This window comes from Phaseolus vulgaris, chromosome 11 (genome assembly GCF_000499845.2).
Source record: "Phaseolus vulgaris cultivar G19833 chromosome 11, P. vulgaris v2.0, whole genome shotgun sequence".
NCBI lineage: Eukaryota > Viridiplantae > Streptophyta > Magnoliopsida > Fabales > Fabaceae > Phaseolus > Phaseolus vulgaris.
Window position 1 is genome coordinate 53254954 of NC_023749.2, and position 20588 is coordinate 53275541.

General features: G+C 28.4%; 2 protein-coding genes, 1 long non-coding RNA gene and 1 pseudogene across 3 annotated transcripts; 2 read left to right on the top strand and 2 right to left on the bottom strand.

Moving 5' to 3' along the window:
* The first annotated feature begins 798 nt into the window (after nucleotides 1-798).
* On the top strand, nucleotides 799-2785 carry LOC137820020 (vestitone reductase-like). The gene is made up of 4 exons (XM_068623791.1): nucleotides 799-1080; nucleotides 1569-2096; nucleotides 2190-2385; nucleotides 2505-2785. Exons 1-4 carry the CDS (start codon nucleotides 960-962, stop codon nucleotides 2650-2652), a joined length of 993 nt encoding a protein of 330 aa, XP_068479892.1. The 5' UTR covers nucleotides 799-959; the 3' UTR covers nucleotides 2653-2785.
* Nucleotides 2786-3816: 1031 nt separating this feature from the next.
* LOC137820036 (uncharacterized) lies at nucleotides 3817-4698 on the top strand. The gene is made up of 2 exons (XR_011082529.1): nucleotides 3817-4129; nucleotides 4424-4698. It is a non-coding gene; the product is annotated as an uncharacterized lncRNA (long non-coding RNA).
* A 612-nt stretch (nucleotides 4699-5310) lies between these two features.
* LOC137820027 (vestitone reductase-like) lies at nucleotides 5311-7655 on the bottom strand (annotated as a pseudogene).
* A 2582-nt stretch (nucleotides 7656-10237) lies between these two features.
* Nucleotides 10238-13392, bottom strand: LOC137823671 (zinc finger protein WIP2-like). The gene is made up of 2 exons (XM_068628897.1): nucleotides 12671-13392; nucleotides 10238-10848 (listed from the first exon to the last, which is right to left on the bottom strand). Exons 1-2 carry the CDS (start codon nucleotides 13262-13264, stop codon nucleotides 10411-10413), a joined length of 1032 nt encoding a protein of 343 aa, XP_068484998.1. The 5' UTR covers nucleotides 13265-13392; the 3' UTR covers nucleotides 10238-10410.
* Nucleotides 13393-20588: the final 7196 nt, after the last annotated feature.

Below are 20588 nucleotides of genomic sequence, written 5' to 3' on the forward strand. Positions count from 1 at the left end.
TGTATAAAAACTAACGTTCAACAAATTTGTCACTTTCTGTTGACAGTTATTGTTAACTTGTCTTTAAGTAAATCTTAAATAAAATTCAATCATAATAATAACTTGGTACTAGACTAACGTTAAGCACAAGTTATTAAATACTAAATAATGAATAACTAAATTACCTTAAACATTTTACCAATTAAATCTATTTTAGATAACTTTTTTATCATTTAATTACAATTAATAAATTACCCAAAACTCCTAAACATTATTGATATATAGTAACCTTAAAATTGTAAATACTTATTTGGCATTTTCAACTTCTCTCTATTTTTATTTTGTTTCATATCATCAACTACATTTATTATTATTTTTAGAACATATAAAATTTGGAATCTTCCACTAAAAAAAATCATTAAAAAAAATTAATTTTAGAGTCTAAAATAATTAGTTATTATATTACTAGTTTAAATTCATTTTATAAATTAAAATATTATTTATATTTAAATTAATTATCAAAGTTTTAACTACTAATATTTTAGATTCTAATATAGACTAATTTAGAACATGAGTAATTATTAACTAAAACCTTATTAACTAATAATTAGATACCAATTTAAAAATTATTTTATAAATTTTTATTAATAATAGAGACTATTTTAAATATCAATAATTTTTAGTTTTTAAAATAATCTTTAATCTAATTAATATAATAATTAATTATTTATTATTATTATTTAATAATTGTACTCTCCACCGAACATTTTCCTAAACCCAAATCATGAACATAAAAGGTGTGGCAATTAGGTAAAGTATGTGATCATGATAATAGAAAAAAGAAAGAAAGAAAAAAAAGCTAAAACATGTACAATAATGAATAATTAAAGTTCACAAGTGTCACTTTCAATTACAACTTTTTTCTGTGCATAGAAAAATTGAATCTGTAGCAGTAATCAGAGCAAGAAAGGTTTGAGAAAATGGAAGAAAGCAAAGGAAGAGTGTGTGTGACAGGAGGTACAGGTTTTATTGGTTCATGGATTATCAAGACCCTCCTTCAAGATGGTTACTCTGTTAACACCACTGTGAGAAACAATCCAGGTAACACAAAAGCTTCTCACATGCTAAACATTTATAGAATCAGAACATTCTCCTTCTTTTTATTATAAGCTTTTCATGTTATAGGATTTCAAATCAAATGCTACACTGTTCTTAGTTGTTTCCTGAACTTAATTTGACCATATATATTGAATATTCATATTGATTCCCAGATACCCTTTTGGTGTGGGTTCATACTAGACATTGCTGCTTGAAGGGTGGGAATTTTTTTACTTGTTTTTGGCATTTAGTTTCAATGATTTGTGCATAAGCTGTGTGTTGAAATTGATGTTTAAATGATTGTGGTGTGTTTCTGATATGGTGGTCCTTTTGGAATTGCCAAAGAAACAACATTCTTGGTTGATTTGAGTAAGATTGCCCCCAATGGAAAAAAGAACAGCACTCTTAATCTCTCTAAATGTTCTTTATTTGATTTAGTTTGCAATTTGATTCACTGAACCAAAACTGCAATTTTGATGTTTAAAACAAAGAACACAAGAAGGATCTTAGCTTTCTCACCGGCTTACCAGGAGCATCTCAAAGGCTACAAATTCTGAGTGCTGATCTCAGCAATCCAGAAAGCTTCAATGCAGTCATTGAAGGATGTGTTGGAGTTTTCCATGTTGCTACCCCAGTTGACTTTGAACTAAGAGAACCAGAAGAAGTAGTGACCAAAAGATCCATTGATGGTGCACTTGGCATTTTGAAGGCATGCCTGAATTGCAAGACTGTGAAACGAGTTGTTTACACCTCTAGTGCCTCTGCTGTGGTTCATGGTGGCACAGAAGAACAACAAGTGATGGATGAAAGCTCTTGGACTGATGTGGATCTTCTTAGAACTTCAAAGGCATTTGGTTGGAGTTATGCAGTTTCAAAGACATTGACAGAGAAGGCAGTGCTTGAATTTGGAGAACAAAATGGATTGGAAGTTGTGACTCTGATTCCAACTTTTGTTTTTGGACCCTTCATTTGTCCAAAGCTTCCTGGCTCAGTTCAAGCTTCATTGAAATTCTCATTTGGTCAGTGATGCAATTTGATTATCCTATTTTCTACCATTTATCGTGTAACAGATAGTTAAGAAAATGTAAATATATAGAAAGAAATTTACACAGGAGAAAAAAGTGGATTTGATTCCTTGCTTGAGACACCAATGGTGCATGTGGATGATGTGGCTAGAGCACATATATTTCTGCTGGAGAATCCTAATTCAAAAGGGAGGTATAATTGTTCAAAATGTTTGGTTACTTATGAAAGGATCTCTGAAATTGTTTCTGCCAAATACCAAGAATTTAAGCCAGAGACAGTAGAGTGAGTTTCTGTTGAACTTCATGTTGTGACACATTTGACAGTTCTTCTTGATTTGAGCATTTGGTTTTTCTTTGATTTCATTGCAACAAGTGTTTGGTTTATTTTTTTATTTATTGTAGATGTTTCAACAAAATAAAAGGTGTGAAGATACCAGATTTATCATCAAAGAAGCTCATAGATGCTGGATTTGTGTTCAAGTATGGAATTGAGGAGATGCTTGATGATGCAATCCAATGCTGCAAGGAAAAAGGGTTACCTCTTAAGTAATTTGTACCCTTATTTATGTAATATATGAGGATGGTTATTCATAAAGTGGGACAAAAATTATCTCATTTGAAAAAGTTTTTTTTTTTACATTATGCTTTTGTTTTTGGAATTATAATACTGTGAAGTTCAGTTACATTTATGTATATGACGCTCCTACGATAAGTATCAGTGAAATGTCAAATTCAATAAATAATTTTTTGATATCTGACAATTATAGCACGCTTCCAACACAATTTTAAAAAGGATAAATATAGTGATTTTCTAAAAACTTAAATTCTTTTGAACTAGGCGTGAGAAACATTTCTATGCTACAAAGAAAAAATTCAGACATACTTGTTTACAAAAATCTTGATTGTCAATTTATATAATTCATAATTATATAATATATAAACATCATATTCTACATTATAGAGATTACACATGTTAAAGTGTTTCATGTCGTGTCGAAGTGTTTGTGTCGTGTCCAGTGTCCATGTATGTCTTTACATAATTATAATATCATCTATGTAAATTGTTTTAATTTTGATTGACGTTGTTATTTTTGTCTAAAAAATTTATTTTATTATAATGGTTCTAGATAATTTTTTAACTAAGAATAAGTTTAATTACTTAATTATGTAGCTTGCTAGTTGAGTTGTAAGAAAAATTTTCAAAAAATTGCCCTTTGTCTCTTGAAGAAAAATACATGATGGTAGCAGAAAGAGCAATACATATGAGCAGAGTTCAATACAATGTTTATCTTGATCAAATTATCTCTCGTTTGCAATATGCTACTTATCAACCTCCAAGAAAAAAAAAGATAAAGTTTTATTGAAAGTCATATTAAAATATATTAAAAATTATAGAGTAATTATAAAAGTACATAAATTTTAGAAGAAATTTTTGTTGCTTAAGTGTAATTTTAGTTCATCTAAAAAAATTTGTTGTCCCACTACTTTTGTAATGCTTTATTTAAATATTTTAAAAAAATAGTTATCAGAACTATTTATAGAACTCTGTTTTAAAATTAGAATTGAAGTAAATTTTACATATTGCAGAGGGAAAATAAATATTTTATCTTAAATGTTATTATTTCAGTGATATAAACTTTGGGATATTTGGCATCTCATGTCGTTTTCTGTTGCAAGTGGCAATGACAACAATCCAACATTATCATCATTCTTTGCTATCAGAAACAGAATATTTCTGAACTCTTAAGAAGAACACACTTTCTGCCACTGGTTACTTCCCTCTTTCATTTCTTACTTTTGCCACGAAAAATCAAAAGGGTGAATCTGAATGGTATTTTTCTCTCTCAGTTTCTCTCAAAGCCCACTTTTTTGCAAGCCATCATTTCAGCTCAAGTGCTGCTCACAGTCTCAGAATAAAGCAGGCACATCCCATGTTCAAACAAATAAAAGGTGTCTGAGATGCAACACCCTTTACTCAGATCAAGATAATTCTCCTCTTTCTTGCTCCTTCCATGGCCACACCAATGGTATGTAACATCTAAATCACTTTCTGTTAAAGATCCTACATCGATTAGAGATTCATACATTTCATTCTTTATAAGTGGATGCAAACCTCATCTCATAAGCCGGTTTTATGAGATTGAGTTAGGCTTAAAGTTCACTTCTTAATATGGTATAAAGACATTTTTCGAGTCTATTTTAGCGATTGTTTGTTGAGTTTATCCGATCACCCGCTATCGGACAGTTATTATACCATCCATGTTGTGTTCTAGAATTATCATAGATTTAACATAATCATTATTACCTGTGTAATGTTGTAGGAGATAAAGGTCTATTTTCATTGGCTCCACCACACCAAGGAATTGATGGGGATTGGAGTGAAAAATCTGGAGTAATTGTGTACAAATGGAATGAGATGAATAACAGACCAAACACTGGCCGTGCCAATTGGAAGAAAAGATGGAGTTGCTGTGCCGAGTATGATGAGAATGCCCCACCTTGTAGACGTGGCTGCCATGTTTCCTATGATGATGGTTTTACCTTGTATTAGCTACCACACTTCTAATTTTGAATGATACATCCTTTTTCTTTGTTACTACAATTCTTGTTTTGGTTCCTATCAGATCTAATACCAATAATTAGACAAGCAGGTTAAGAGACAAACTTGTGAAATTAATATTTGTCCTTGAGTCGCTATGGTGTGTATATTCTTCGGTCTTCGAGGTGTCGGTTTTTAATAGTTCTTGGTCGTCGGTCTTTGATCAAGGAGAAACATTTATAAAAGGTTTTCCGACACTTGAGTCAGTGTTTGGTATTCGGTGGTTGAGAATAATAAATACTACTAAATGCATATATTTACCTTGTTCATTTGCTTTGTTTTGGAACATGTATTTATATGTGTTGGTGGGTATGATTTGATACGAATTATCGAGTCAATCTTAATATTAAGGAAGGATTCCGTATACTTAAATTATGCCTAATCAATCAACTTAAGTGATGATTCGACTTAATTTTCCAAGTTGTACTAAAGGTTTTGGTCATGCTGGCTATGTATGGTACAATATATGTAATATATGTAGTATAACCAATTTTATGAGTTAGTTTCACAAATAATGGAATTTCCTTTGTTTCTATATTTGTTCTGTTTTTTTCTCAGTTGAATTTGTATTCAATTCACTTCACACCCCGGTGTAACTATATTCAAGGCTATAAAAACAGATTTTGAGGCTCTTTTAGGATTGATGATTATTAGCTTAAACAACTACTTATGATGTTGTCTCATTACATGGATAAGCACCCTATTATACAAAAACAAAAAGCTACACAATGCAACTACCTTACAGGTAACCCTTTTCTTGGCAGCATTCAATTGCATCATCAATCATTTTCTCTACTCCATAGTTGAACACGAATCCTGCATCTATTAGCTTCTTTGAACATAAATCTCGTATCTTGATACCTTCAACTTGTTTCAACGAGCTACAAGAAGAAATTACCAAATACTCATTGCAGTGAGATCAAAGAAAACTTGTGTACTCAAATGAGGAATGAATGACAAGTGTGTAACCACTTTAAAAGCAAGAACTCACTCTAAGTTTGGTGGTTGAACTTTTGGGTATTTGGCATAAACAAGTTCAGACATCCTTTCATAAGTCACCAAGCATTGTGAACAATTATACCTCCCTTTTGCATTAGACTGTTCCAGCAGAAATATATGTGCTCTAGCCACATCCTCCACATGCACCATTGGCGTCTCAAGTATCAAACCAAACGGTCCTTTCCTGCCTACATAAATATGAATCACTTCAAGAATGGTCAAACCTTTATACAGAATATCAAACCTCACACATCAACTCTAGTGCTACCCGACAAAAATACATCATGTAACCAATCTCATATAAACCAAAGGATTAAGTCACTAGTCAAAGTAAAAGAAAAAAACAAAGTATGACTTGAGAAAAAAGATCTGAGAAAAAACATAAGTATCTCGATATTACAAATAATACAACTTTAGCATCTGACATTAACAACTAGTAAACATTTCTTTTGATGAAATTGACAAGTTCCCATGTTAAAGTTATCTTGATCAGGTGTTTACATATTGTCTTTGAGCTTGATTTCTGTTCAATGTTGAATTGTTTATGGCATCTTTAGTATTGTGTTTCAGTTTTGAAGTCATGACAATTAAAATTGCTGTCACATACCAAAAGCAAAATTCAGTGTAGCATGGACTGAGCTAGGAAGCTTTGAACAAATGAAGGGTCCAAAAACAAAAGTGGGAGTTAGTGTCACAACATCCAATTCATTCTGTTCTCCAAATTCAAGCACTGTCTTTTCTGTCAAAGTCTTTGAAACCGCATATGACCAACCAAATGGTTTTGAAGCTCTGAGATAATCCACATCGCTCCAAGAACATTCATCCATCATTTCTTCTTTGCCATTGAAAATCACAGCAGAGACACTAGAGGTGTAAACAACTCTTTTCACAGTCTTGGAATTGAGGCATGCCTTCAAAATACCAAGTGCTCCATCAATGGATCTTTTGGTCACTACTTCTTCTGGTTCTCTTAGTTCAAAGTCAACTGGGGTAGCAACATGGAAAACTCCACTACACCCTTCAATGGCTGCACCAAAACTTTCTGGATTGTTCAGATCAGCACTCAGAATTTGAAGCCTCTGCGATGCTCCAGGTAAGCTCTTAAGAAAGCTAACATCTTTCCTGTGTTCTACTTTATATCAAAGTAAACAATATTGTAAATTTTGCTTTCACTAATCACAAAACTTTGTGCATGTTGGGGTAATATGAAACTGGAACATGTTACAGATGCAAGAATCTTGTAAAACACAAACAAAAGTTACAGAACCCCACACTTTCAGCTAAAAAACCATATGGTCCAATTAAATGCACAAATTGAATAGCAATAGTAGTAAAAATACACCCTCTTTTCTTGATTAAAGTTTGATAAAAACTATAAAAGGATCAGTTAAGATATGAGATGAAACCAACCAAGTATTCTGATCTTCAACAAATTCCAAGCAATATTAAAAAGCAGATTCAAAAGAGTGTTTCAGAGCATTTTTTTTCATTCTGAAAACGTTCATAGAAAACAGATGGGGTTGCTTTTGCTACCTGAGTTGTGTCTCACAGTTGTGTTGACAGAATAACCATCTTGAAGGAGTCTCTTGACTAACCATGAACCAATAAAACCTGTTCCTCCTGTAACACAAACTCTTCCTTTGCTTTCTTCCATTTTCTGATGCTTTTTCTCTTCATCTAACCACAGTTGGTTCATATGCAATTACTTGATAAACACTACCATAGTGATTGATGACTATGTTAGTGTGAGAAAAAGAATAGATAAAATAGATAAAATGAATGAAGTGTGAGACAAAGAATTAATAAAATAAATAAATATAAATAATAAATACCTTATTTCTCTTATAAAAATGTACTTAATTTGATTAAAACTCTCTTAATTTCTCTCTTTCTCTCTCATCCTTCTCTCTTCTTTCCACCCCACTAATCTATTTATAATCATTTTTCTTTATCATGTAATAGAAAACCCACTAATCTATTTATAATCATTTTTCTTTGTCATGTAATAGAAAATATATAGAGTAAATCTTATCTCTATTAAGAGATAAGATTCATCATCATACCTCTATTGAACACATTTTATATTTGTCATAATTTGACACAAAGTAAGAAGAATATCTCAACCATTGTATGACTTTTTTTTTTCTTTTTTTTAACTTAGTTTTTTTTATTGATAAAAATAAATAAATATATTCTATTTAAGGATGATGCAACCCTTATACTAATCACTCCACTCTTTTGAATACAATGTACCCATATAAAACCTCCAATAACTACCTTAAAAACCTTGTTCCAGCTTTTGTCACTAACTTTTTGGTACATATTGTGTGCAAAAAGTTGGTTATCTTTCTTAGTGAAATCTTTTGCTTATAGAAGAAAAAACACTATACACTGTCGTATATATGCATGAACACACTCAATCCAAAGAAGGTACACTTTAATGTAATAACCCTTTTCAGAGGCAAAGAAGCCCTATGTCATTTTGCTTTTTCAGCTATTACTTCAATATTTTAATAAGATCTAAACAATATATTCATTTACTTTCTTCCACATCACTTCCAAATTATTTTTTTATACAACCATGCAATTAATGAGAACTAATTTATTATATTATGTTTCAATATTTTTAAACTGAAAATCACAAAATAAATAAGATATAATATTCAATAATAATTTTTTATTAATAAAAATTAATAACATTAAAATAAAGTATTTAAGGGATGTTACAATTTCTATATAAAACAAAACCTAATAATTTCTTACATTAATCACATTAAAACACAATTTTGACTAACCAAGACTTTAATTTACCAAGGACTTCAACTTAGAATACCAAAAAAATTAAATATATTTTAAAGACTGAAAGAAGTCTTAATAATTTTTTACCACATTCAATTTAGTTTCTTATATGAAAAAAAAAACACTACAAAGAAAATCAATACAACAAAATTAATAAATGGTAACCAAATTTAGAAAAAAATAACTAATTACTATATTAATTAAATTAAATACTAATTTAGAGACTAAAAAATTATCCATATCTAAAGTGATTTCTATTATTAAACAATTGTACTAATTTTTAATATATATATATATATAAAGTATTAACAATAAAAATAACTAAAAAATAGTGTTAGCTAAAATCCCAAACAAGTTAACATAATTTTAATTAGATATAAAATTTAGGGAGTGTTCGATAGAAAAAAAAGAAATATAAGAAAAAGAAGCAGGTAGTTAGGTAAAGAAAATAATAGAAATAATAAAAGTTGTTTGGGAGAAGAGAAATAAAATAAAAATTATTTTTTATATTATTTGATTTTAAAGAATGTTGTTATTATTTTGATTGATATTGGATATTTAATTATTATTACTAACTTTATTATTATTATTATAAGGAAACAAAAAGTTGTTACATAAACCTAAAACAAGGAATGGAAGTAACCATATTCATTTATGGAAGGTTTACAACACAACTTTCACTTATTTGATCACTTTTGTGCACAACTCTTTTATGGTATGTTTCACATAATTTATGTAAAACATTTTCCTACATTTTGTCTCTACTAAACCATGCATTTTCTCTCATTTTTACTTTTTTTTCTTCCCTCTATTTCACCATTAACAAACTACATTTAGATGTAATATCATCAAAACTAATAACATTGTTGAATCAAAATTAGTTACCTATTATATTTTCATTTTTGTCATAACTGATGTTGGTTTTTCAATATATGTAACCATACATCTTAATACTCAGAAAAAAATAACCATGCTTATATCAGAACTTCTTCCTGGGCTTGATGCTGCTATTGCAAGTTCTTAATGTGCTAATATTCATAAAATAGCTATCTTAGTAGAGCAGAAAAAATTGTGTATACACTACTAAAAAAATTATTAAATAAAAATCAATTTTAGAGATTAAAAATAATTAATTGTTATATTAACTAAATTAGTTACTATTTTAAAAATTAAAAAAATTATTAATTTTTAAATTAGTTTTTATTATTGATAAATAATTTTTAAATTGGTATCTAATCAACTACCAATGACTTAATTACCAATTATTTAGATTCTAAATTTAGTAGAAAAAATCTTGATAGCTAATTAAATATCAAATTAGAAATTATTTATCAATAATAGAAATTAATTTAGAAACTCATTTTTTTTTAATTTCTAAAATAATATATAATTTAATTAATATAGTATCTAATTTAATCAATACAATAACTAATTTAATCAATACAATAACTAATTTAATCAATATAATAACTAACTATTTTTTATCTTTAAAATTAGTTTTTATTAAATGATTTTTTTTTACAGTAAAATCAGATGCAAATTTACACACAAAAGAAAAAACATATTCCAAGAAAGTTTTACATTATCGTGGTGATTTTTGTTATTTGGAATTCTACACAAACCCTAGATGCTAAAAGCTAAAATGTGGATTTATATATATGTATATTCTGAAGATTGGTGTATTAACTATGTTTAAGCATGGCACACCATAAAGAAAAAAAGGAGTGAGAGAGGATCATAATGAAAATAGTAGATACTGCTAATTAAAATGAAGGTAGCAACCCACATAATTATGGAAAACTGAAGCTGAAAAGATGAAAAATAGGTCAATTCAACTACACAGTCTATTACAAGCATGTATGTGAAACTGAGGAATATAACAGTTCATCCTTTTATATGTTTTTCTAAGTTTCATGTTGAATTTTCTCCATCATGTTCAATTTCAGAAGCTGCTTCATCTTCTTCTTGCAAGCAATCAATGCCAAAAGCACCATGGCCATAGCCAAAGGCCTTGACATGGTCTTTTAGGGACCTTTTGTGTTTGAAATCAGAGCCACATAAACAATACCATATTTTGCCACAGTTCTTCTCATGTGTTCTCCAATCACCTTTCACTGCAAATGCTTTGCCACACTTTCTGCACATGTAGGGTTTTATGCCGTGCTTTCTCTTGTAATGTGTTTGAAGAGTTCTGAAATCCTTCAGAGGCCTTGCTCTTGGGTGGTCAATGTTGTGCTTGCAACCTGGTGCACAACAAAAGCATGGAAGCCTTAACATGGCTGTTGGTTGTGTTCCTTTCAGAGAATCAGGCCCCTTTCTGTATTGAGATCCATGTCCCCACATATGCATCTGAAAATCAACTCATTAATGAAACAGAACTAAAGCAGTTATAGCAGATGATAAATCTATTAAAAGATTGATGTATGTAGCAGATGATAGATGTATAGTTGAGATATCAAGTTGCATAAGATTGATGTATGTAGCAGATGATAGATGTATAGTTGAGATATCAAGTTGCATAAGATTGATGTATGTAGCAGATGATAGATGTATAGTTGAGATATCAAGTTGCATAAGATTGATGTATCTTATTGATGTATGTAGCAGATGATAGATGTATAGTTGAGATATCAATTTGCATAGTAATATGCAAAAGATTGATGTATGTATTGAGAATTATTGTTCAAATTAACCAATGTTTCTTGTTTATTAATATCTTTAGAGTACAATTTCTACTCTAAATGGTATATAAAAGTGTTTATAGTTTATTTATACATGGGTTAGAGGAGCCTTTACTTAAAATAGTAATGTTTTTTGCATGTAAATAACAAAATGAGTATATATGCTCCAGAATGAAATAGTGTTCTGGTGTGAACCTTAGATTAGGCATGTGAAATTTATAATTAAAGATTCTAATTTGCTTCCATTTACTTCATATACAGCAACAAATTCTAAACCAATTTGTTTGCAGAAAGAGAAATTAAGGTGCATGCATGTACAATATTTGGGTTTTAGTGAACATATACATAGATGTATATATGAATTTGAGGATTGATTAATTTTTTATAAAGATTCAAACACCTCAAAAAATATGATTTTAATTTATTTTTGCATTCTGATAAAAAAAATCAGTTTCATCTGTGGAAAGTAATTCATCATAGAAACCATCTAGTGATTATATCATGAAATTGAAGGAATTACAAAATTTAAAAGGCAAGAAGAAGCAACATGGCTTATTAATTCATTTCTAATTTTGCTGAATAAGATGACAAATCAGTACTAACTCAAAAGTACTAAACCCTAAATTCAAAGTACAAATCAGTACTAATTCTTTTATATATGAATTGGAATATGTGAAATATTTTTTTTTATTCATTTTATTTTTTATTGATAGAAAAAATTAACTCAAAGTTTGTACCCTTTTGTATAACTTATTCAGATTTCAAGATATGTTTTCTTAATTATACTTAAATTATACATCAGGAGTGTGAGGGACTGGCACTTCATTAAGACATGTGATGAGGAAATGAACTCATAACAACAAGTGAATGAATAACAATTTTTTTAATTTTTTTTTTTTTACTGTTTTGCAGTGCTTTGAAAAGGGTGTGGTAAGTTCACAGGCTTTTGACGAGGAACATCTGAGTCCTGAGAGAAGCATTGATATTAATAATTTGTTTTTACTTTCCATTCATTTGCACTTTGCAGTCTGGCGCAGCACAACGTTCTAGGCGACATAAAAGCAGAAGCAAAGAGGTTTCCAAGTTTTCAAAGAAAACAAAAAATTAATTAAGGTACTGAGATCGAGACCAAATAGTGTTGTTGTTCATCAGAAACAAAGAACAAAAAACAAAACAAGACCATGCAAAAGGGCTGCACACAGGAACACAAAAATGATGAACCACACAAGGAGGGGCCTATCTCATCTGATTCAATCTCAAAAATCATTGAAGAAATTGGAAAGAAACCAAGGACATTTTATGATGAACATAGTAAAAGAAATGATGAAAGTACAGTTGTATTTGTTTTTTCTTTTCCATTTTAATAATAGATATGTGAAAACACATGATTGCTGTTGTTAGATGATTGTTTTTGTTTGTTGTTTAGATGTGTTAACTTAGCTGAAAATTTACATGACAATGTTTAACATCAAAGTTTTTATACAACATACCTGAAGATTATTGTATCTGTTGAAGGTTTTTGAGCACACAGGACATGGGAACTGTGTAGGACCAATGAGAATCTGTGAAGGGGTGGGAATCCAATACTGACCCTTGTTCAATCTTTCCAAAGGGTGTTCAGAAACTATGTTCACTTCCTCTTTCTCACCCATTTCCCTACAAGTTGAGGACACCCTAGATGACCCCAGATCAGAAGAAGTATCCATTCTTGGAAGCCCTATGTGTAGGGCAACAGTCACAGTTTCTTGATCACCATCTTCACCACTCTCATGCTTCTTCTCCTCTTCTTTCTCTTCCACAACACATGGTGAGGCTTCATCATTTTCACCTGTGAGGCTTATCTTGTTGATGAGAGGAAGGGCCTCTCTGAGAGGAGGAGATGAAGGAGGAGGAGGATATGAATATGAATATGAATATGAAGATGAAGATGAAGATGATTCTCCTTGTAATTGAATTCCAAATCTGTTGTTTGAGTAATTGGGAAGAGGGTAGGATTGAGAAGAGGAGGAAGAAGAAGGGTAGTGAGGGTGGAGGAGCATGAAGTTGAACCATTCATGGAACAAATTGGACTTAGGATCTGTCATGGTGAATGATGTTTGATGTGTGAGAAATTAAGGAACAATTTGGTGATATATAAGACTATACATGAGAGTGTGTGTGTGTGAGAGAGAGAGAGAGAAAGAGAGAGAGAAATGTGGATGTTATGTGGTTGAATTGAGAGGCATATAAGTAAGTATGAAGGTAAAAGGATTAGAAAGCCAAAGTGTGTGGAAAGTCAAGAAATTACCCCCTGCAAGGCAATTAAAGGCGAAAGGGAAAGGCAAAGGTAGAGTCAGAGATTAGACTTGCAGTTTGTCTCCCAAGAGAGATAGAGTTTGTGTTTGTTACAACACCACACACACACAAACACACACAAAAGAGTTCACAAAAGGGAGAAGAAGAACACACACAAACTTTCTATTGCTACCATTTTTAACTCTAACCAAACATTCACCCCCATTCAATCAAATCAAACCAAACCATGTTGTAAAAACAAGACACTTTTCAACACTTTTTCTAATGCATCCTTGTCATTAATGAAATATGATGCTTTAAAAATCCTGTTATATATAAATTTTGGTGTAATGAATTGAGATATAAATACATAATAAAGATGAAATTTATAATTAAATGATATGAAAAAGTATTAAAATAATAGTATTAGAAATTATAAGGTTGTTGTATAAAAAATTATATTGTTAATATATCATTACTCGTAATTAAACTATACCACAAAATTATTATTGAATTGGTTTGGTATGTGTTTTACCTTTTACTTTCTATACTTCAAAATCATCATTTTTCCTTTTTATACACACTATATTTCTTCTTTAATTAGCCTCTACAATTTTAAGCAACCCATATTAAAAAATTAAAAATGTAAAGAATAAAAGGAATTATAATGTTTTATCATTTTTTAACTCAATAACATGTCATTTTCAAATTCTATCAATAATCAATTTTGGACTTCTGGAAGATTTTTCCATTAAAATTATATGCATAGAGAATAAAATAAATGATTTATAAATACAGAGAAAAAAAAATAAAATTTACAATTATAAATGTTAAATAAGTAATTAACTTTCTTTAAATTATCACTTCATAAGTGTAAAATATATGTCGGTTTTACTAATGGTTTGTCTAAATGTTTAATAAATTTTGTAAACCACATGTTTCCATATATACATATATATTATATGAGATTATTATTTTTTTTTTAAAAATCTTCATAAATAGTTTAAAATATAAATAAATATTTTTTTCAAAAATTAAAATAAAGTTTATGTTTTTTAATAAAAATAATAAATTAATTAAATGAAGCTATTTGGGTATTCCAACCCATAAACATACTATATTTACAACACATCTATACCATATATCTTCAAACATTTATATCATGATAAAGAATTATTATGAAATCACATTAGTTGAAGATGATAAGAATCCTAAGTATGGTAGATGATAATAAGTTGATGTAAAAGTTAAAAAAATATTTGTTTAGAAAATGAAGCCATTTGTTTTATAGGTAGCACTCCCTCGTAATAGTAAGTAACATGAGCATTTGTTTGGGTTGGTGTGTTTAGAAGGCATTGTTTGATTTTGCACACATAATGATGATGTTAATTCTACCATTCTCTCTTCCTCTGTTGCCTCTTGGGTCAACAAAATATCAAATGCACACTATTGGTTTTGGTGTCTGATTTTCCTTTGAAAGTTTCGAAATCTGTTCTAATTCTGCCTTTGCTACATTTTCTCATGCACGTGATTGTTTTTTGGTATAATACCAATACCTTCTCTCACTCAAATCACCACCTATGGAGATGCAAATCTACATGCTTGTAAACACACTAAATAGCAACAATTTCACAATTATTAACATGTGAAAAATATTATATAAATTTGATTAACTTTGTTTTGATGAATTTTTTTTATCACAAAAAGAATAAATAAAATAAAATGAGACACATGAGTGTTTCCTTATACAGACACTTTAGGAATGTTTCAACCTTTATAAAGTGGTCAAGGTCAGTCTGCTTAACTTCTGACATAAAAGCATCTATCAGACTCTACAAACCACCAAATCAACCTTCAAGAAAGAAAATGAATAATAGGACACATCAAAAGAATTCAACAATTATCCTATTAGAATCCTTATAACCAATCTTTAGTTAAAACAGGACAAAATACAATACAAACAAAACAATCTCTAGTATACCGGGAAGCTCACAGAATAATTTCTAAACAAATTCTTCACCTAAAAAACAAATCTCACACAAATCTACTCAAGAATGGGTCCATCTTCTTCTAACCTTCAAACATGAAAACACATTACCTACTTACTAAGAATAGCAGGCTGAAAAAATGAAAACAAGGAATGCAAGAAAAAAAATGTGTTTGGTATGGAGAAAACAAATAAAAAGTTGCAAGAGGATCTATATATACATAATTATAGAGGCATTGGCTTCTCTCACAAATGTTTTAACTTTTTGTTTATATAATATATATCTAGGATTATGAACTGTCTCCACGATTTAAAATGTAGTAAAAAAGCGTTTTTAATCTTTTAATGCTTTGGCAATATGGTTAGGGTACAAGCATATTATATAGGAGCTTGTTACTGGAATAGTTATTAATTTAAAATTTTAACTATCAATTATATAGATTTTAAATTTGATAATATAGATTTTAAATTTGATAGTAAAAGTCTTTATAGTTAATTAGATACTAATTCAAAAATTATTTAACAATAATAAAAAATAATTTAGAAACTAATTTTTTTAAGTCTCTAATTTAATTAATATAACAATTAATTATTTTTTATTTTTAAAATTAATTTTTATTATTGATTTTTTTTAGTAATACTTGCCCACCTCGCAAGACCAAACTTACAACTCCATCAAGTGAAAGTTATTAATTGAGTTGAAGCAATAATATTACATATATTTGTTGGTTCTATTTATAATAACTATATTAGAAAATATTTGTATGTTTTAAAAACACACAAACACATGCACATAACGGTTAAGTAAACAACATGGACACACATAATGACTTAGTGCGCACACATTAATGCAAATGTATACATAATTTCTTTTTATCTTTTGAAAGGATTTGCTAAAAATAGACTAACAAATAACATATTAGTAGAATTTTGTGTATTTAGTATAAAAGTAGGAGATCATTTGTAATATACCTCTTTGTCTAAATACTTTTTTTTTGGTGTATGTGAATTTAAGTGCATTAATAGGTAGAAATTGGATATACATGTGATATATCTCTTTCTTTAAAATAGTTGTATCAGTAGGCGCCGGACGAACACACAGGGTCGACCGATCGAATGCATAATAAATGATATTTACGCAGCAAACTAAGGTGGTTAAGATACGCCTCCGAAAAACTAAGGTGGTTAGGATACACCTCCGAAAAACAAAGAGAACGTGCTTAGAGAATATATGTTCCCCAGATATTTCGGTGCATACCTTGCAAAACCTATCCATGACCATCCTGAACCCAAGGGATAGAAAACCCACTAGGCAATCCTATAAATAGTGTGCTCAAACCAAAGAAATGTACGTTTTTTCACCCACTTGCTGGATCACACTTAGAATCTCTCACTCACTTGAGCGTCGGAGTGTCTTCGCAGGTACCTCGCCCGACCGACGGAAACACCAAGAGGGAACGACCGACTGAAGAAGAGAAAGATCGACACGTCAATAATTGTACATCTCTCCACTCAGGTACAATAGTATTTGTATGAAAATATGAAAAGTAGGAGAATTATCTCTTTAATTTTGAATTTCAATTTCTATATTATTATTTTTTAAAGTAAATTATTTATATATGGGTTGCAACACCTAAAAATGTTTTAATATTTGTTTGTTTTCCTCTTGTGTTCCTTTCTCTTTTTCTTCATGGTCACTTACCAAACATGATTTGAACAAGTGGAGGAGTATGATGAACATGATTTTGGAGGGTAGTGGGCATAAGGGAAGTGTTGTAGGGCGTGGAGGACAAAACTGTGTGCTTCAAAATGAAACCCAACGTTTGAAGAAAATGGCTGCCTTCAGGGAAAGACTAGAATAATGTGACAATCAAACCCACACACATAGATAATGATACAAACAAAAACAAAACCTAATTCATATTAATCACACCTAATTCAAGACTAGAGAAATATTTTATGGACTAAATTTGTGATCTGTATAAAAACTGAATCATCCCTATAAAGTTTTTTTTATAAAAAAATATTTAAAGTAAATAAACTTTACAATTAAGATTAAAAGGCATAAGTTCATTAGTTCTCAGATTCATTTTTCTTATAAAATATATATATATATAAAATAGAAGTATTTCAGAAATATTTCAATCCGTATACATGAAACTAAACACCTGCACACTTACCAATATTTTTTAATACTAAGCTTTCAAGTGTATCGTCTACCTTCTCATCCTAAAAATATAATAAACGACTGCACCTCCCCTCTCAGGCGACAAACCTTCTACCTTTTATTATTTCTAATAGATCTCTTACATACTAGAGGTTTAAAATACTAATCTGAGTGGAAAAAACATGTTAAATGTACATTTACAATTACTCACAACCAAACTTTCAATTATGACATGGTGAAAATTTCAAGGTGATCAATTCGTCCATTTTTAATTTTCAAGGTGGTTAATAGGTCAAAAAAATTCAGTTGATGATTTAATTATCACATTCCATTTCTTTCACAATTTTATCTTACAAAATTATTTATTTGAGTAAAAACTGTCAATATTTAAGAATTATATTTAAATTCAACGCAGATATATTAATGGTTTTAAAGTAGACTTAAAGTCTATTCGGGTGAGATTTTTTCACACATCAAAATATATATTAAATATTAAATATTTTTTAACTGAAAATTTGGTTAATATTAATACTGAATTTAATAAGATTTGAAATTAATATGAGTGGAGAATATGTTCAAAATCATATTCATATTCTCCAAAAGGAATAAATCAACCGAGTTAAATATTGCTAATTTTTTATTTATTTAAAAGATAATTTTTTTCTCCTTTTACCTATACCACATCCACACAAATTTCGACACCACATATTAAGCATCTAGTAATAAAGAGCTTGTGATATTTTACTTTATTATAAAATAATAATAGTGATGTAAATTTGGTATTTAAAATCTTATATATAATTAGATATTAATTTAAAAATTATTTATTAATAATAGAAACTAATTTAGATATTAATAATTTTTTTAGTCTTTGAAATAGTATTTAATTTTTTTTAATATAATAACTAATTATTTTTTATTTAATAATTTATTTTAATATATATATATATATTCAACAAACCACTTAAAGTAAATGTTACAAATTAATTTTTGTTAAATAAAAGTTACAGCTAAAAAAGGCTAATTTAATTAATCATGAGTAATTGACATTTTTTAATTTAATGTAAATTAATAATTTGCTTCACTAATTCCTTATCAATTGCTTCATTGATATTAAAAAAACCTTCATTCATTTGTATTTAGTAAAAGTAAATATTGTGAAAATTAAATAAAGTATACAGTATTTACCTTTGGCATAAATGTATATATTTTGTACATGAAAGAGGACAAATCTTAACAAGAAAAATGTCCTTTCCTCTATTCAATTTACTTTAGTCTGTACTTGCTTCAAGTTTTTCAAAACTATTCATGGAAATGAATATGAGAATGTAAAGTTCTTATTTACATAATAGAAATTATAAAAAATAAATATAACTCATTTTTTAAAATCTCTATTACACACAAGTTCTCATTCTTTTCTCATATATAATAAATGAAACTATATGTTTAGAATATGAATAGAAATTCATAAAAAAAAAATACTCTAGAAAGTATAATTTTATCTTATCTCATACTTATATTTTTTTTATATTATAAAAAACTTTTATTTCTGTATTATAAAAATCATTTATAGTACGAAGAATTCTATTTTGATGTACATAAATTATACCAAAAGTGTTCATTAATGCCTTTAAAATAATTGAACTCAATTAATTTGCGTATGCCCGTGTTTTCAGGCATTCTGCAAAAACACATGCCTGTCCAACTCAATTTTAATACACTTTTTCTGTAATTTCTTATATTTTTTTATTCTGCAACATTAAAAAAAATAAAAAATATATATATATATATATATATATATATATATTCCTTTTGTGTTTTTTTTGTTTCCATTTTATTAGGTACACAAAAGAACACATATTTTGAAAGAAAAAGTGCATTAGAAGATAATATATACCTTTATATTTTCTACATATATACTAGGCAAACGAATATGTATATATCCCAAATTCTATTCAAAACTAAAAATAGATAATTATATATTTATGTAATTTTATAAATAATATTATATACGTAATACATTTTCAAGTATCTTGTTCAACAATGTATATGTATTTGAAAAGAATAATAATATGAATTAAATGATAAATAGTGAATAATAAGAATTAAACAATAAATAGTGAATGATCTTATTGAAGAATAAACGATTGAAGGTGTAATTATTTTAAAGGTAGAACAAGAAAACAACAAAGAATAAATAAAAAGTGAATTTGTAGAAAAGGAAATTCAAAGAATTAGAAGAGTATCACTATAAGAAAATTATGAAATAGAAACTAATTTTAGAGACAAAAAATAATTAGTTGTTATAGTGACTAAGTTAAATATTACTTTAAAAACTAAAAAAAATAGTTTTTAAACTAGTTTCTAGTATTGTTAAATGATTTCTAAATTGATATCTAATTAGCAACAAAGAGTTTTGGTATCAAATTTATAATCTAAATAATTGATAGTTAAAACCTTAGTAACTAATTAGATATTAATTTAGAAACTATTTAACAATAATATAAACTAATTTATAAACTATTTTTTTTTTAGTTTCTAAAATGGTATTTAATTTAGTTATTATAGCAATTAATTATTTTTTGTCTATAAAATTAGTTTCTATTTCATGATTTTCTTGTAGTGTATATTTTATAAAATTTTTGAGACATATTTCCAAACTTTATGTTTGTTTTCAATGAAAATACTATAATTGATGAATAATAATTTAAATAAAATATTTTTATAATTTCTTTTATTTGGACTAACCATCTTTGAAGATTTTGTGTTTAAATGCATTCAATATTTAAGCATGAAACAAAAATAACTTCACAAAACACATTATTCCATTGAAAATATTTTTACAATGATTTTTTATCAAACATATCCTATCTTTAAAATATATGAAATCATAAATTTTGTATACTGTATTAAAATAACAAACGTTATCTAAAAGCTTATTCATTAATTTTGAAAAGAATCTACACCAAATTTAGTAAAA

What these genes read in the sequence shown, in the direction of transcription:
- LOC137820020 (XM_068623791.1), top strand. Translation starts at nt 960, where the DNA reads ATGGAAGAAAGCAAAGGAAGAGTGTGTGTGACAGGAGGTACAGGTTTT. An exon ending in CACTGTGAGAAACAATCCAG is followed by an intron (nt 1,081 to 1,568) that starts GTAACACAAAAG and finishes TTTAAAACAAAG; the next exon opens with AACACAAGAAGGATCTTAGC. An exon ending in TTCATTGAAATTCTCATTTG is followed by an intron (nt 2,097 to 2,189) that starts GTCAGTGATGCA and finishes AAATTTACACAG; the next exon opens with GAGAAAAAAGTGGATTTGAT.
- LOC137823671 (XM_068628897.1), bottom strand. Translation starts at nt 13,264, where the DNA reads ATGACAGATCCTAAGTCCAATTTGTTCCATGAATGGTTCAACTTCATG. An exon ending in ACAGATACAATAATCTTCAG is followed by an intron (nt 10,849 to 12,670) that starts GTATGTTGTATA and finishes GTTGATTTTCAG; the next exon opens with ATGCATATGTGGGGACATGG.